General features: G+C 37.3%; 1 protein-coding gene across 1 annotated transcript; it reads left to right on the forward strand.

Annotated features, from left to right (window-relative positions):
* The first annotated feature begins 1,189 nt into the window (after positions 1-1,189).
* LOC115215813 (adrenodoxin-like protein 1, mitochondrial) lies at positions 1,190-17,986 on the forward strand. Its single transcript, XM_029785118.2, has 6 exons — positions 1,190-1,374; positions 4,301-4,355; positions 8,329-8,435; positions 11,601-11,688; positions 15,185-15,237; positions 17,781-17,986. The coding sequence occupies exons 1-6, from the start codon at positions 1,221-1,223 to the stop codon at positions 17,882-17,884; spliced, it is 561 nt and encodes a 186-aa protein (XP_029640978.2). The 5' UTR covers positions 1,190-1,220; the 3' UTR covers positions 17,885-17,986.
* Positions 17,987-18,221: the final 235 nt, after the last annotated feature.

The following is an 18,221-nucleotide window of genomic DNA, read 5'->3' on the forward strand; positions in this document are numbered from 1 at the left end:
TGGTCGACTAAAGGCGGTGCTCCAACATGGCCACAGTCAAATGACTGAATCAAGTAAAAGAGTAAAAGAGTATATATATATATATATATATATATATATATATATATGTATGTATGTATATATATATATATATATATATATATATATATATATATATATACATATATATATATATATACATATGCATACATACATGTTTATATATATACAACTTTCCACACAATTTTCAGAAAAAAAGATATCTTTTAATTAAATTTTCTACAAATGCGCTTCAAAGAACGAAGATTCCAATAATATTAGAATTTGTAATGAAAAATTCTAATATATATATATAAGGAATGAGCCTTCACGCATCTTGCATTCTTCATTCAATAAGACAATTAGTAATGGAATGCAAGTAACAATCACAGTAGGTCTGAACATATGCCCCATGTGCTGGGTTTTTTTTATGCATGCCCCTTATGTTGGCATACCTACACTACTGTGCCCCCCACCGATGTTGTTTCCTCAAACGAAGATTCCAATGATATTAGAATTAGTAATGAAAAATTTTTTCCCGAGGGTGGGATAGAGTTTCGGAAAATTCACACAAATCAGCTTTGTTTCCTCATAACTTTCAGGAAAATGGGTAATTTTTCTTGAGATTTTCTACAGATACTTTTCTGAGTGTTTAGATTACGATCGTATCTGAATATAATATGAAGGAAAAAATGTGGTGGGCTGGTACACATACATATTGAAACATCAAATATGCATACAAAATGAAACTTGAAATTTTGGAAAAAACCCCAAAAATCTGTTATGTGTATCAGTATAATTGTGTACAAGTCCACCGATTTTTTTTCCTATTCATTTCCAATATAATCGTAATCTATAGGCTTTGGTAGGCATTTGTAGAAGATTTCATTAAAAAAATACCCACTTATCTTAAAGATATAAGGAATCAAAGCTAACTCATTGTGAATTTTCCGAAACTCCTCCACCCATGGAAAAAACAAATGACTACAAATTCCGATGTAATTGGAATTTACACCATCTGAAGCATATTTGTAGAAAATTTTATTTTAAAATATTCATTTTTCTGGAAATAATGAGGAAACAAAGTTGGTGGGAGGTCACACTTGTATAGGTAAACCCTCATTTCATCAGGATCATAAGTGATAGTGGTTAAACAGGATAAGGGAAGTAACTCTAATTGTTGCACCAAGTTGCGTAGAAAAATGTTGAAGATGGCGCAGACTCTACGAAGTTATTCTCGAGTTTTGTGGTCGAAGTTAGCATACAAACACGCGGTTGGAGCTGCTAATTCATTAACCACACGATCAAATAGAACTATGTTACATTCATCTACTAGACATTTCGTTGCACCGTCAGGTTTAGTATTAAATTTCCTTTTCCTTTCGATGTAATATACATCGATTTCTTAGAAACGTGTATTTACGGTTTAACATGTTTCGTTTTTGTTTATTACTTGTTCGCGTTAATCGTGTAAATTATTTCTCTTATATCTCACACAATTTCTCTTCGACCAGTTCCCTCTTCTGTCTCTCCAGCAGTTGTTCCAATGCATGCATCTAAATTAAGGACAATTTCTATTTTTGTAGGACGAAACTAAAGCTCTCAAGCGTTATCATTTTTATCTAATTATGTAACATCAGTTTTTTAGAACACGAGTACAAAGCCTCAAATTTATTATTCAGTGGGGGCAAATGTGTCCTTTACACTTTTTCCAAGAACATTTCAAGTGATAAGAGTTAATTCGTTGCCCGGTTTAACACCTCCACTTGGTCCTCAGGTGCCCTTAGAGGTGTTCATTCTCTTTCAAAGTATTCAAGCCAGGCCTCTAATTTGAGGGTAACTCCCTCTATCCTAAGAGTCATTGGAGGCACATGGCCTAGTGGTTGGAGCAGCGGACTCGCGGTCGAGGGATCGCGGGTTCGAATCTCAGACCGGACGATGTGTGTGTTTATGAGCGAAACACCTAAGCTCCACGCGGCTCCGGCAGAAGGTAATGGCGAAACTTCTGCTGACTCTTTCGCCACAACTTTCTCTCACTCTTTCCTCCTGCATCTTGCAGCTCACCTGCAATGGACCGGCGTCCCGTCCAGGTGGGGAACCTATACGCCAAGAAACCGGGAAACCGGCCCTTATGAGCCAGGCATGGCTCGAGAAGGAACAAACAACAAGAGTCATTAGCATTGTCCTTGATTCCCTGACTAAACAGTAATATATATATATATATACACACACACACACACACGCACGCAACTGAGCTGAGATGAAGTTGTTTCTAAGAGAGTTTAAGTAGTGTTGCCGAACATGCTTGTTTGTTTATTATTGTTGCACGTTTGTTTACATTTTTTATTTTAAAATCAAAATAAATCTCGGCATTCCTTCAATTTGACTCGACGAGACCAAAACAAAACCGGTTATTTCCGAGTCAAATCGAAGGAATGACTAAATTTCAAAGGAAGGAGTAAAAACAAGGTGCGTTTGATACAGATTTAATATATAGATAAAGATATATAACTTTACTACAGACATCTAAATTTAAATCTAGGTAGTAAGTGTCTTTTACCTTTCAATGTATAACTTGCAATTCGTATGTGCGTTATATATATATATATATATATATATATATATATATATATATACATACATACATATATATGGCGATCCTTCGGTATAGGTACACACGTGACTTTGTTTACATTTCTGAAGATTACAGAAACCCTTTTCTCTCCCCCACCCCACCCCCATATATAAAAAAAACACTTTTTTGAAATGTATCTTCCGGAAGTACACCGGTACTTATACCGTAAGATTGCCATCTTTATATATATAAAACTGAGAATGTGTGTATGTCTGTGTGTGTGTTTCCCTAAAACTTGAGAACTACACAACCAATTTCATTCAAATTTTACACATGCCTTACTTAGGGTCCGGGGAGTGAACTTTTGCCTAGGGCGAGCCCACAGCAATATCATATCTTCTCCACTATTTCAGTATTACGTGTTAAAAGTGAAACAAAAACGTTTCTCTATTTTATGTCAGATACTTTCACTTTAACAATAAAAATAATAATAACAATTGAATTATATGTAGTAAGTAATAATTAAAATCAAACTAAAGTAACATAACAAAAGTAAAAATAGCAATTGGTATAAAATTGCAGATCCTGTTACAGTGGTTTCACATGAATGGGAATAAATTAAAAATAAAATTAGCGTGCAGAAATGGAATAGTCCAGATGGATAATAAAAAATTAAATTAAAGAAAAGACTATTGTCTATAAAGTATACAATGTAGAGAAAAAAGAAGATTTGAACACATGGAGGAAAGCACCTTCGAAAAGTGTCTTGGTGCGACTATGAAAGTTATCTAATCAGAGGCGGTAAATTCGCCACAATAGAAGCAAGGTTCGAGTCAACGAAGCGTGCAAGGGAGTACTCGACTCGAACTTGCAAAGTGGAAATATTTTATTTTTACCTTTATATCTGGGACGTAGGACGTCCCAGAACCCCCCCCCCCGAAGTAGAGGTAGGCTGGATTGTAGCCACACTTCTATACAAGAGGGAGGACAAGATACAATTGATCGAAATTACAAGAGACGGGCTAACAATTCCAGTCTGTTATATATTTTGAGTATTGTTATCACTAGCGATATCAAGATATAACTTTGTATTTTGTATTTTATGTGTAGATGTATATATATAGATGTACATGTAATATGTACACATATATACATGCACTAGCACTATGACCCAGCAACGACGGGTCTTTAATGCTAGTATATTCTAAAATAGAAATGTTATAATTTCTAAATCTCTAAAGGAGAGATACAGCAGCAGTACTGAGTATTAATATTTACTGCCAAACTGACGTGGCAGTCCATAGAAATAGGACGAGTGCTTCTTTTGATTAGTTTGGCAATAAATATTGATATATACTTTCTTTTATTCTTTTACATGTTTCAGTAATTTGACTGTGGCCATACTAGAGCACCGCCCTTAGTCGAACAAATCGACCCCGGGACTTATTCTTTGTAAGCCCAGTACTTATTTTATCGAACTCTTTTACCGAACTGCTAAGTTACGGGGGGACATAAACACACCAACATCGGTTGTCAAGTGGCTGTACTGTAGATAAACTGTCTCTTTATAAAAGGCTACATGGTCACAACTTGAACATCTTTGGTCATAGCTCTTCTCGGTCAGGACTGACTTGGGGCTAATCAACAACTTTTTTAACGACATTTAATCATCTAACATGGTGATTTTTAGTGTTTTCTCTGTTTCAGCTCAATTGTTATCTGGGGAATATGAAATGACCGATCCAATATGTGAGGAAGAAGTGTAAGTTATTTTTTTCACAGTTCAGTCACTCAACTTACTATTATAGTTGTTTAACCCTTTATTGTTCAGGGTTTTTTTTGTCAAATGTATTGCTTATTTATTCACATTGCTTTGAATTAATCCCACAGTATTTTGTAGCTCAAGATTTTAATGGTGTGTTTGTATATTTTTAGAATGACATTGTAGGGTAGGTGTGAAAGATTGGATCAGGTCTGTTTTAATGTAAAACAGGTAGAATATATGGGCTAGATATAGCTGGATTACATGCTAAAGGGTTAATCATGTCAGTCCTAATCCTCAAATCAGAAGCTCTTTAAGCTGGGTGGTGGTATGCTCATGGACGCACTGTCTGAACACACAAAGAGGAAGTAAATATCAACAGGGTGTTATGAGGGTGCCAAGTGTTTACATCGAGTTGCGATATTTTTTTCTTAGAGATAAAATACTTCCCAACAATATTTATTTCTTTATTACCCACAGGGGACTAAACACAGAGGGGACAAACAAGGACAGACAAAGGGATTAAGTTGATTACATCAACCCCAGTGTGTAACTGGTACTTATTTAATCGACCCTGAAAGGATGAAAGGCAAAGTCGACCTCAGCAGAATTTGAACTCAGAACATAAAGACAGACGAAATACTACTAAGCATTTCAACCGGCATGCTAACGTTTCTGCCAGCTTGCCGCCTTACAATCTATACAAATATCAAATACTGATGAGGTATTAGAAGGAAATATGGAAAATAAATCACTGCTGTTTGATCAAAATAATCTTCTTTATTCTGCAAGACATGTGAATGGTGTTTTTGTAAAATGCCATTCAGTGAAAGGGGTGCAGAGCCACAAAAGAGTAAGAATCTCTGCAGCAGGCGTATCATGCTTTTTTTTGTTTTTAGATATACTGCATTTAGAAATAGACTTCACTGTAAAATGATTGGTGATGAGAAGGGCATTGGAATGAAAAACTATGTCGAGCAGGAAAAAAAAAGGACAAGTGGAGAAGTATACACCATACACTGCAGCAAAAGCAACCCATCAGGAAGGTTTGTAGTTATTAATAGAAACTGCTACAAGGTGGAAGGGCTTTAATCCTGCTGCAGGCAACCTCTTTAATTCTGGTGACACAGGCAAAACTCCATGAGACCTGCATAGTTGATACAAATATGGAAAAAGCTAATATAAAATGATGATGAAGATGATTGTAACTTGTCCTTTTTTTAAGATGATATTATGAAGTTTGACTGCTATTTTCAAAGCCAAGTGACTGCATAGTCTTCTTCATTAGCTCATTGCTTTACTTTGATTCACTGTGTATGCAATAATGATGGGCTGGTCATGGCTGGAATATTTTTCATCATAAAGTCTGTTTGATCAGGGATGACAAGTAATGGAACAGATAACACTGTGTAACAAAATTTTGTTTTTTTTTGTCTTTGGTCTGTAAGTATTACTTTCTATTTACTTCTAATTAGAAATCAAAGTAAATGACTTTATTATTCCCTTCGAACTTTGCTTTTGTGACCTGGAGATCAATGTTTTGAAACTGATCTCTTTTCCATTACATTTTAGACAGATTCAATACTGAGTTTGCTGAAGCAGAAATATCATTATAGCAAATATTCTATTCAATACAACAGATTTGCTTGTCAATAACCACTTGAGCTTAATAGCTGACAATATGTGCATCTCTGATCATGAGCAGGAGTAGTGTGTTTTTCATGAGCAGTTGTAGCAGGAACCATGTGTTGAGAGGGATTCTTTGGGGTTTGAATAAAATATAACAGATGTAAAGTTTGAAGGAAATATTAACATTTTTCATGTTTTATAAAGGTAAGCAAATAGGAAATAACAGTTACTACCCAAGGACAGAAATCGTGTTACACAGTGTAATTCCTTTATTAAATAACTGTCTTTTCATACAAATCTTACCTGAAACCAGTTTTTCATAATGTTTAAAACTTTATCTAGATAAATACTGTAGAATGAATGCAGGTATGCACACCCACATTTTGCATCAAATCCATCTCCTCCTCTCCAACATACACCCTCAGCCAGTAAAAAACATTTACCTGATTAGTAAGTATTCACTCTTAGACTCATTACTAAGCTGTGTACTATCTCTATATCTTCCACATCATCATCATCATCATTTAACATCTGCCTTCCATGCTGGCATAGGCTGGACGGTTTGACTGAGAACTGTAAGCCAGAAGGCTGCACCAGGCTCCCACTATTAAATTTTTTTCCATGGCTTAAATTGAAAGAAGGAATGGCAGTTCTCTTGGGCTTTTTTTCAGGGTCTCTGAGAATAGTGACAGAAAAAAAAAGGAAATCCTCATCTTGTTTGTTGTTAACATGTTTCGGCTGATATACCCTCCAGCCTTCTTCAGGTGTCCTGGGGAAATTTCAAACCTGGGTTCTCATTCCTAAGGTATTTTTCGATATTATTATTATTATTATTATTGATATTGTTCAGGTCACTGCTTGGAATCGAACTCGGAATCTTGGGGTTAGTAGCCCGCACTCTTAACCACTACGCCATATGCCCATGGGCATATGGCGTAGTGGTTAATAATAACATTGAAAAATACCTTAGGAATGAGAACCCAGGTTCAAAATTTCCCCAAGACACCTGAAGAAGGCTGGAGGGTATATCAACCGAAATGTGTTAACAACAAACAAGATGAGGGCAAATATCATCGAATGTAAATAATGTAAAAAATGTACATAATTCCTCATCTCTTAAATATAGAACTGAAAAAAAAGTAAGTCATCACAGGTGACTTGGTTTGAATTCTTACAACCAAGTGGTGGACTCCACAAATTGTACCCAAGGATCAAGTGATCACTCAAAAACAGGAATGTTCTTACTGAAAAACCTTCACACAGATTCACTCACAAGACTTTGATTTACTCCCACTGCATGGCATCTTTGATCATGCAGCAAAATTGAATCCAAGACTATGATAGTTGTGAAGCAAACTTCTTAACCACACAAACAGGTTTTACACCCTACAATCATGTTTACTCCTCTAAATTTATTTAGTTTTGAAATCATAGTCATGTAACTGGCACCCATGCCAGTGGCATGTAAAAAGCACCTCTTGAGCATTGAGCCTCATGCATTGAGCACTGAACCTCATGCAGGCAATGACTGAGACCTTTGGCATTATTTCATGCTTGAGAAGAAGTCCCATCAAGCCAAGTAAAATCACAGTCGTGGCAGATACCAGTGTTATGCAAATGGCACCTGTGCCAGTGGCATGTAAAAGCACCCATTACACTCTTGGAGTGGTTGGTGTGAGGAAGGGCATCCAGCCATAGAAACCATACCAAACCAGACTGGAGTCTGGTGCAGGCTTCCAGCTTACCAGCCCTGGTCAAACTGTCCAACCCATGCCAACATGAACAACAGATGCTGGTCAAAAGTGGTGTTGTTGGTTGCAGGTTTCCAACTGGCCAACCACCAGATCAATGTATTTCAAAGTGCAGAAGTAACAAGGGAGTGCCTATAACTCATTGAAGAACAAATGTCTTAAAAAATTTCATTTGCGAAGTAGCTGTTTTTCAATGTTCTTGACGTTTTCTTGCCTCGATAATATATATTAGCAAAAAATGTACCCCCCTCACAACACTCATACTTCAATTTTATGCTGATTTTCCTATTTTTGAATGGGTCCGGCTGGTCCTCTCCAGCATAGTGCTTCATTCTGAGCTGCAGTTCTTTGTTATCACCTTCATGACTTCCACTTTGTCCCCTGTCTTTCTTAGCCTCCCTCTTTTTCAGTCTTCATCCACTTCATGCACTTAACACTTCTACATACAACTGGTTTATTCCATACACATCACATGTCCATACCAGCATTATCTTCTCTCTTGACTCTTTATGTCTGATTTCTTTTATATCCAGTTTTCTTGTCATTTAATTTGCTTCCTACAAACCTCTCACCTGGTTATTTTACACTTTCAGTGTCAATGTTGTGTTTATTGATAAAGATGGTGAAAAACATCATATAAGAGGGAAAATTGGTGATAACATTCTCTATCTTGCTCACAGATATAACATTCCCCTTGAAGGTATGATAATATTTATATATCATGTTTATATATATATATATATGTGTGTGTGTGTGTGTGTGTGTGTATGTATATATATATATATATATATGAAATGTGTGTTATTTCCATAGTTTGCCCTCCCTCTTGCTCTCTGTATCTGTATATCTATAATTATATATCTTTTACTTGCTTCAGTCATTGGACTGCAGCTGTGCTGAAGTCCTGCCTTGAAGGGTTTAGTGAAAGAAATTGACCCCAGGACTTATTTAAGTCTGGTACTTATTCTATTGGTATCCTTGACTGAACTGCTAAGTTATGAGGATGTAAACAAACCAACACTTCTCAAACAGAGGTGTAGGAGAAGCACATACACACACAATGGGCTTCTTTTAGTTTCTATCTACAGATTCATTCACAAGTTTTTGGTCAGCTTGAGACTGTTGTAGAAGACACTTATCCAAGGGACCGTGCAGAACTTGAAATCATGTAGTTGAAAAGCATGCTTTTTAACCCACAGCCTAAGGAAAAGCTGTTCTATTCTGTTCCTTATATCATCATCATCATCATCATTATCGTTTAATGTCCGCCTTCCATGCTGGCATGGGTTGGATGGTTTGACAGGAGCTGGCCAGGCAGGAGCCTGCACTAGACTTCTGTGTCTGTTTTGGCAGGGTTTTACAGCTGGATGCAGTTTGTAACACCAACAGAGTGAACCAGGTGCTTTTTACATGGCACAAGCACAGGTGAGGTCAGTTTTGGCATGGTTTTTACAGCTGGGTGGCTCAAGTTATGAAAGTAGTAGAAAGGGTTAAAAGGTAAAGACCCTCTTCAGTCATAAATGACCATGGGATTGGATCTAGAAAGTTCCCTTCCGAGGCACAAGGTCAGGCAATGTTGTTTATGGTAGACCATCAGTTACCCATGAATACCAGCCTCCCCTCTGCAGGACATCACTGATGTTATTCAAGGGAAAGGCAAAGACTGATACAGCTTGGAACCAGTGATGTTGAAACTCATTTCTATAGCTGAATGAATTGGAGCAATGTGAAATAAAGTGTCTTGCCCCAGAAAGCAACACACAGCCCAGTCTGGGAATAGAACTCGCTACCTCATGATTGTGAGTGTGGTGATCTAACCACTGAGCTACACACCTTCAAGGGTTATCACACTGTTGATTAAGAAATTAGGAGATGCAGTTTGGGTTTGTGCCAGGACAGAGTACCACTAATACCCTCTCCTTAGTGAGACAGCTCAAGAGAATTTCTTAGCTAAGAGTAAGCCACTATGCTTAGCATTTATTAACCTGAAAATATTTTTGACTGGGTACCATGTTTTGTGGTTGGGTGGTCACTAAAGATATTTGATGTAAATGGAAAACTTATGTGAGTTGTGCAAGCCATGTATAATGATACGTTTGAATCTTGGCATACTGCTATGTTTTTATTGGACTCAGTTCTTACCTCCCATCTATTTATTATAATTCTCCAGGCCATAACAGAGGAGTCCAAGAATGGCTGTTTGTGGGAACTCCTGTATGTTGATAACCTTGTTCTCATAGCTGAGAGAAGTTCTAAACATAGAAGTGGAGCCTAGAATCAAGAATTATAAAAAATAAATCTCATGAAGACAAAAATCTTAGCAAGACTGGAAATTGGTCGTGCTTGATATTCTTCTTCTTACAGCATTCACCCGGGGTGGGTTGAGCTGGCTTCATTCATCCTCAATGCTGTCAAAAAAGGTTTAGATAGAAATTCTATTTTGTGTTCCTGATATAAACTTTGTGTACATCAGTGGTGCAGTGAGATCATGGGCAGGCTGACACACACACACAAAAAAAAAAAAAATTCATATAGCAGATGCACAAAAATAGTCAACAGTAAGAGCATCCATGAAATGAACTCTAATTGCTAGAAGTGGTTGATAGCTTCTATTACCTAGGTGACCTAATTAGCAGAGGAGGTAAATGTTTTGAAAGTAATATAACTTGAGTAAGAATAGGATAGTCAAAGTTGAGGGAACTATTAGTCTTACTAGCAATGAAGGGATTCTTTCTCCAAGTAAAGAGCAGATTGTATGATGTTTGTGTATGAATTGTGATACTCCATAATGGCAAAATATGGGCATTGATTGCTTGAAATGTAATGGTTAGAAAGAAATGAAGCAAGAATTGGTCTGCTGGATATGTCATAAGACATAGAAAGAAGTGGTGAAGCTTGATCTTAGGAGGCTGGACTTCACAAAGGTTGACTAAGTGATGAATGACTGTAACAAGTGGCAAGACACTTTGTGAAAGTTCAATCAATCCATGCACCGAGTTGGTTGGGAGTCTTCATAAAAGTGGGGGAAAAATGGACTTAAAATGTCTTAAAATACAATTCGTGCAAAATTTTTGACCTTGTTTCTATATAAGAAATCAACATTACTATCAACATATAATGATATATGATATTAGTACACAACCACAAATATAGAAGGGAAAGATCAAATTGATTCTACTTTATAGTTGCTACATTTTTTTGTTAATTTCAAATGAAAAAAATGAAAAATTGGACTCAAGATTTGAATTCAGAATGTAAATCAGTGTTACTAAATATCTCAATGTCTGCCAGTTTGTTTTAAATGGCTGCTATGAGATATGACTAACTCTGTCAAGGTGCAATTATCTTAGTTTCCGTACATCACAGCGTCAGATTAAATCCCTTTCCAAGTTAATGCTACTAAATAATTGTTTTAATACAAGTAGAAAGATATATTTTTCAATGCTTAAGTTCTGATAGAACAGCATATAATGCATGGATTGATTGAGCTTTCACAAAGTCTCTTGCCACTTGTTACACTCACTCATATACAGAGCAGAAAAATCTGTCAGCAACCAGCCATGACTCAAACTCACATCCCTTCAATTTCCAGTCAAAATGCTTTACCATTTAAGCTAAACGGTTTTACTGACAAATTCTTCTGCAATTTAGAATTTATAAACTCATCTGTAAACGCTAGATTGAATAGAAATTACGTCATATGTAAACAAACATAAGTTTGTTTTTAAAGTGCTGAAATGTATTGTAGTACAAGTAGAAAGATATATTTTTATTCAACGTGTAAGTACTGATAGAACAGCATATGTAGGATAAAATCCTTAGAGTAGAAAAATGTTTTAATTCTGAATTCTCTCTTTAATTGTAGGTGCCTGTGAAGCATCGTTGGCATGTTCAACTTGTCATGTGTATGTGAATGAAGACTATTTTGACAAACTAGAGGAACCGCTAGAAGAGTAAGTGACCCTTTCATCACTCATCCCCATCGTTCTTCTATTCCTGGCTGTGATACTCTCACTCTGTGCTTAGAATTCACTTTCAGAGCAATTTAAAATTTTTCAGTAACTTAGTAAAATAATTATCATAGTGATTAAGTTATATATTTGTTACTTTTTAAAAAGCATTAATTAGAAGATGAGGAGCAGTGGGAGTGGCTGCCATGATCTTTATTTTTTACTTGTTTCAGTCTGGCCATGCTGGGGCATCGCATTGAAGGGCTTTTTAATCGAACAAATCAACCCCAGGATTTGTTTTAAGCTTAGCACATACACATATATATATATGAGAGACTTCTTTTAGTTTCCTTCTACCAAATCCACTCACAATGCTTTCATTGGCCTGAGGCTATATTAGAAGATACTTGCCCAAGATGCCATGCAGTGGGACTGAACCCAGAACCATGTGGTTGGGAAGCAAGCTTCTTACCACACAGCCACGCCTCCTTCTGACTCTCTTCTTACTAATAGAGGAGAGTGATTTCGTTGATGTTTGGTTTGATGCCTCTAAGGCAAGGAAATGGGTAAAGTATTTAGGACAGAATCTGGCAAGTGACACACAGTAAAGGTGAAGATAGTAGGAGAGAGTATAGATGTTGCTAGTGGAGGACATCATATAAGAGGCAGAATGAAGAAATAGCCCATCAGTGAGCCAGTGGCTCTGTCATTTTGGGGAGAGTGGAACTTTTAACAGTCAACAGAATAGTTGCTGTTTTATTGGATATGGTTTAGAATGTTTATCTGTGTATGTGTAGTAACAGCACAATCCTAGATATGTGAGCAAAGTTTTCCACTGTGGATTTTCATTTGAGCCATCTAGAGAGTCATTTGTAGTAGTGATGGTAAAGGCAAAGATAGGAAACAGTGGTGTGCCTGTGAGTTTGTGGCCATAGGGTTTAGTGGCAACAGTACTGTCCATCTTTCTTGGCTGTTTGTTTTTGTTTTATATCCATCAACTATTTAGGGGTGAGAAAGACAAAAGGGCACAAGATATAAATCTCCAACTTTCATGTTAACTATTTTCATTATTTTCTTGGTTAATTTCTAATATCGTCATCATCATCCTTTAACGTCTGTTTTTCATGCTGGCATGGGTTGGACGGTTTGACTGAGGTCTGGAAAGCCAGTAGGCTGCACCAGGCTCCAATCTGATCTGGCAGTATTTCTACAGCTGGATGCCCTTCCTAATGCCAACTGTGGTGTATGCGAGAGATTCGAAATAAAGGCACCTACCTTCTCTTCACTCAGATGGAGACCCTTCAGCGGTAATGGATCCTTCAACACAGCCCGACCCGAACGCTAGAAATAGCAGCTGCTTCTCCCAACCTTAATAACGTGATGACATCACCTTACCCACTCGGCGACCTGCCTCGAAAAGGCAGAATGCTGCCCTCGCTACGCACGCATCACTGCTGCCCCTTGCGGTTAGCTCCCCAGCTGCTGACGTCATCCCACACCAACTACTCCAAGAGTGTAGTGTGTGCTTTTTATGTGCCACTGGCACAGGAGCCAGTCAGATGGCCCTGGCATTGATCATGTTCAGATAGTGCTTTTTACATGCCACTGGCATAGGAGCCAGTTGGGGGGCACTGGTATTGGCCACATTCAGATGGTGCTAAATATATGTAAAACAGTTAAAATGAATCAGTGACATGAACATGTGACAAGACTTGCTTTCTTTCTTGGCTGTCTGTCCACCTTCTCACCTTCAGTTTTCATAAAGCATATCAGGTTGTACTACCTTAGCAGCAAACTGATGTATCACTATGGAGATTGTCTCATTCTCAGAGACAAGATCTTTCCCACCTTACTTACATGACAAAAGCAACTTTTATGCCAGTGGTCACTGACTGCCACTTTCAGCTCCTTACAATCTAAACTCCTCCCCAAATTATAGATATATGAATTCCCAGCCTTAGATAAGAAGTCCCTGCAACTTCAGACTTCAGTCTAAGCAAGTTTGTTTACCACATCATGGATTCAGCTTCTTTCTTCCATCACTAGTTTCCTCCTTATATACCATGGTCATATTTAACATGCCTAGCTGCTTCTGGGCTTGGTAGCTATCCTTCTTTCTTAATCAATCATTTGAGTAAGGACAAAACATCGTCCTTGCCCAAAGAACCTGATAATCGATATACCCGACCAGCCACCGGTATTCTAAGACAATAAGTTGTTCTGTTAACTACCTTCCACTGCCACCAACACCACCACTACCACATTGGAAACAACTTCATGCCTAGTCACTGCAGAGTACCACAGTAGCATTCCCTCTCTTCCTTTACAACAGCCTAATCCTCTGCCAGTGAGAGTTCTTGTACAGACTCCAAGACATATTGAATGTAGTATCACTTCTATGATGGCATCCAGCTTCAAATCTATGTCAAAAATGGAAGAATTATATACTCAATTTACTGCATAGAAAGCAACCTGTCAAGGTGAGCAGTAATCCAAATAAGGACTGACACAGAACAGAGGTGATACTTTAATGGACTTCCCTCAACTCTTTAGTCCTCCCCATATGAGTCCTTTCTAATGCTGATGCTATGATGAAACATATCCAGTTCACTCTAGGACATTCACAATGTCCATAGATAGCTTTTTTATTCAGTTGTTGTGCATATAAGGAGATGTGGACTCTGACATGTCAGCATAGAAAAATGGTCATAAAAAATTATGCTGATGACATTATTGATGTTGTGGATAAGAATGTTATCTTTAGAAATAAAGATGCTTAGATTAAATCCAGCTCAGTAATATGTACAAATCGGAGATTAAGATTCTTGATGAATCCAATCAGTGATCAAACTGATAGAAACATAATGTAGATATAAAAATTCTAAAAAATGTTTTATTACCAAAAATAAGTTTAATTAAATAAAGAAATTATGAATATAACCGTTTTTTATTTGGAATTAAAAAATTAAATTTATTTTTCTTTATATTTTAAATTTATTAATCAAATTTGAATTACATTGTTAATATGTGTTCGGTATGGGAGTTGGAGTGAATGGACAGGGAGAAATAATTATTGTCAATACTTTAGATATTTTTAGGCCCAGTTAATCAAAATCTTAATTAAAACTTTTAAGATTACAGCTGCAGAAATTTTAATCTCATTTATTTTTAGAAAAGCTTTTTCAATATTTACATGAAGGCAGTGGATTAGCAGAATTGTTAGATCTGCAGTATTTGTTCCACTTTTATATATATCTTAGATTTTAATTTCCTGAGATCAACTCTTATCCTTCATCCTTCCAGCATTGATAAAATAAAGTACCAGTGAAATATTAGAGTCCCTTAAATTTTTGGCTTTGTGGCCTGTGTTAGAAACATTTTGCTCAGTTGGTTCTCTCATCAAGTTATCAGCAACAACTCATCTCAGACATTTAAATATTTGAACAACGAAAGAGAGTTTTACATTGTAGATTTTTGATTTCTAATTTTCTTTCTTCAGAGAAGACGACATGTTAGATATGGCACCATTTTTGAAAGAGAATTCCAGACTTGGTAAGACATTTATTATACTCTTACTCTTTACTCTTTTACTTGTTTCAGTCATTTGACTGCGGCCATGCTGGAGCACCACCTTTTAGTCAAGCAAATCGACCCCGGGACTTATTCTTTGTAAGCCCAGTACTTATTCTATCGGTCTCTTTTGCCGAACCGCTAAGTGACAGGGATATAAACACCCCAGCATCGGTTGTCAAGCAATGCTAGGGGGACAAACACAGACACACAAACACACACATACATATACATATATATATATGACAGGCTTCTTTCAGTTTCTGTCTACCAAATCCACTCACAAGGCATTGGTCGGCCCGGGGCTATAGCAGAAGACACTTGCCCAAGATGCCATGCAGTGGGACTGAACCCGGAACCATGTGGTTGGTAAGCAAGCTACTTACCACACAGCCACTCCTTCATTAAATTGTCAGAAAATATTTAGTTATTGCTCTTTATATTCTGAGTTCAAATCCTGCTAAGGTGAGACTTTAGCTTTCATCCCTTTGTGGCAAATAAAATAAAGTACAAGTCAAATATTGAAGCTGATATCATCAACTCTACCCTGCACCAAACTGGGTGACCCTAGTGTCAATGCTAGAAATAATTGTTATGAAGATGATGATGAATTAGTGGAGTTGGTGACCAAATAGCAGAACTAGAATCATGTGAGTCTTGTCTATATCATTGTTCTGCTATGATCTGCACATGTAACACTTGACACTTTAGCATTTAAACCAATCATATCTGTCCCAAATATCCTACCTGTTTGTATCTTAAACCCTACAATGTCATTCTAAAAGTAAACTATCACATCAAAATCTTGAAGCTATGAGATAATGTATGATTAATTGAAAACAATGTGAATAAACAAGCATCACCTTTCAGAGTAACCTGAATGTTAATGGGTTGATCTATGGAATGAAATTAAAGGAATAATGTTATACACAAAACAAATGACTGAAAGAAGCAAATGAAGGATGTAATCATCATCATCGTTTAATGTCCGTTTTCCATGCTAGCATGGGTTGGACGGTTCAACTGGGGTCTGGGAAGCCAGAAGGCTGCGCCAGGCCCAGTCTGATCTGGCAGTGTTTCTACGACTGGATGCCCTTCCTAACGCCAATCACTCCGTGAGTGTAGTGGGTGCTTTTTATGTGCCACCTGCACAGGTGCCAGATGAGGCTGGCAAACAGCCACGATTGGATGGTGCTTTTTACGTGCCACCGGCACGGGCGTGCCAAGGTGCATGGCTCAGTGGTTAGAGCATTGAGCTTATGATTGTGAGGTTATGAGTTCCATTTCTGGACCGGGCTGTATGTTGTGTTCTTAAGCAAGACACTTTATTTCATGATGCTCCAGTTCACTCAGCTGTAGAAATGAGTTGTGATGTGAATGGTGCCAATGTGTATCGGCCTTTGCCTTTCATCTTCGATAACATTAGTGGTGTGGAGAGGGGAGGCTGGTATGCATGGGTGGCTGCTGGTCTTCCATAAAAACAACCCTAAGTTGTGCATTCACTGGTGAGGCAACTTTCCACCCAGACTTGTTACTCAGAGGGGAACCTCTGAGGCACCCATGGTCATTCATGACCGACGGAGTCGAGTCATATATATATATATATATATATATATATACCAGAGTAAGCACATAAAAGTGAAACAAGGTGGAAAAAATAGTACTCGAATACCAGCGGTAAAGTAAAATGCTTTATTAATAAAGCTGCAAAGACATCACAAAAACTGTTACTCAGAGTTTCACATTCCCGCTTGTCAGGCATCTCAATCAAAACTGTCTGATGAATGGGAATGTGAAACTCTGAGTAACAGTTTTTGTGATGTCTTTGCATCTTTATTAAAGTGTGTGTGTATATATATATATATATATCATCATCATCATTGTATAACATCCGTTCTCCATGCTAGCATGGGTTGGACGGTTCGACCGGGGATCTGGGAAGCCAGAAGGCTGCACCAGGCTCCAGTCTTATCTGGCAATGTTTCTACAGCTGGATGCCCTTCCTAACGCCAACAACTCTGTGAGTGTAGTGGGTGCTTTTTACGTGCCACCTATATATATATGTGTGTGTGTGTGTGTGTGTGTCATGGATGTTGTGCGTCATGGAGGAGATTACAATGGACTGAGATGTCTAGAGATATGAGGTTCTTGAGAAGATCCACCCACCTCAGCAAAACATGATGTCTTTTTTGTTTAAGAAGGAACACAGGGTAGTCCAGTTGAATATTTGAATTTCTACATTTCTGTGTACTTTCCATTATTCTGGTCTTATTTTGAACCTGAAGAAGACAGATGTACTTTTGAAATATTGTTGAGTTCAATAAACAAAATCAATCTGTTTCTTTATTTCATATTGCACTCTTTATATTCTGAGATCAACTTTGTCTTTCATCATTTTGAGGTTCATGAAATAAGTACCAGTTAAGCACTGGGGTTGATCTAATTGATTAGTCCTTTCCTTCCAAACTTTCAGGCCTTGTGCCTATAATAGAAAGTATTATTATTATTACTTTTTCTTTTTTCAGGTTGTCAAATTATTTTGACTAAAGAATTAGAAGGCCTTGAACTGACTCTACCTCCAGCTACACGAAACTTCTACGTTGATGGCCATGAACCTACGCCCCATTGATAATAACTATATTGATGGTTTATAACTAATGAAAAACTTAATTTTTTTTACACAATTGTAACGGCAGATTTGTTTATTTATTTATAAATATTTGTAAATATAGTTTTTTCTGTCTTTTTTTAAAAAATATATTGAACTGAGTGTTTTTATTTCTTTGTTGCCTTTGCCACAGTTCTATCAATAACACTTTGACTACTGTTGCCATGACCATTATTTTCACCATCAGGCATAGGCATGACTGTGAGGTTCAAAAGTTTGGCTCCTAACCCCATGGGTTCCATTGCACAGCGCTTTGGGTAAATGACTTATTCTGTAACCCTGGGCTGACTGAAGCTTT

This window comes from Octopus sinensis, linkage group LG9, assembly GCF_006345805.1.
Source record: "Octopus sinensis linkage group LG9, ASM634580v1, whole genome shotgun sequence".
Taxonomy (NCBI): domain Eukaryota; kingdom Metazoa; phylum Mollusca; class Cephalopoda; order Octopoda; family Octopodidae; genus Octopus; species Octopus sinensis.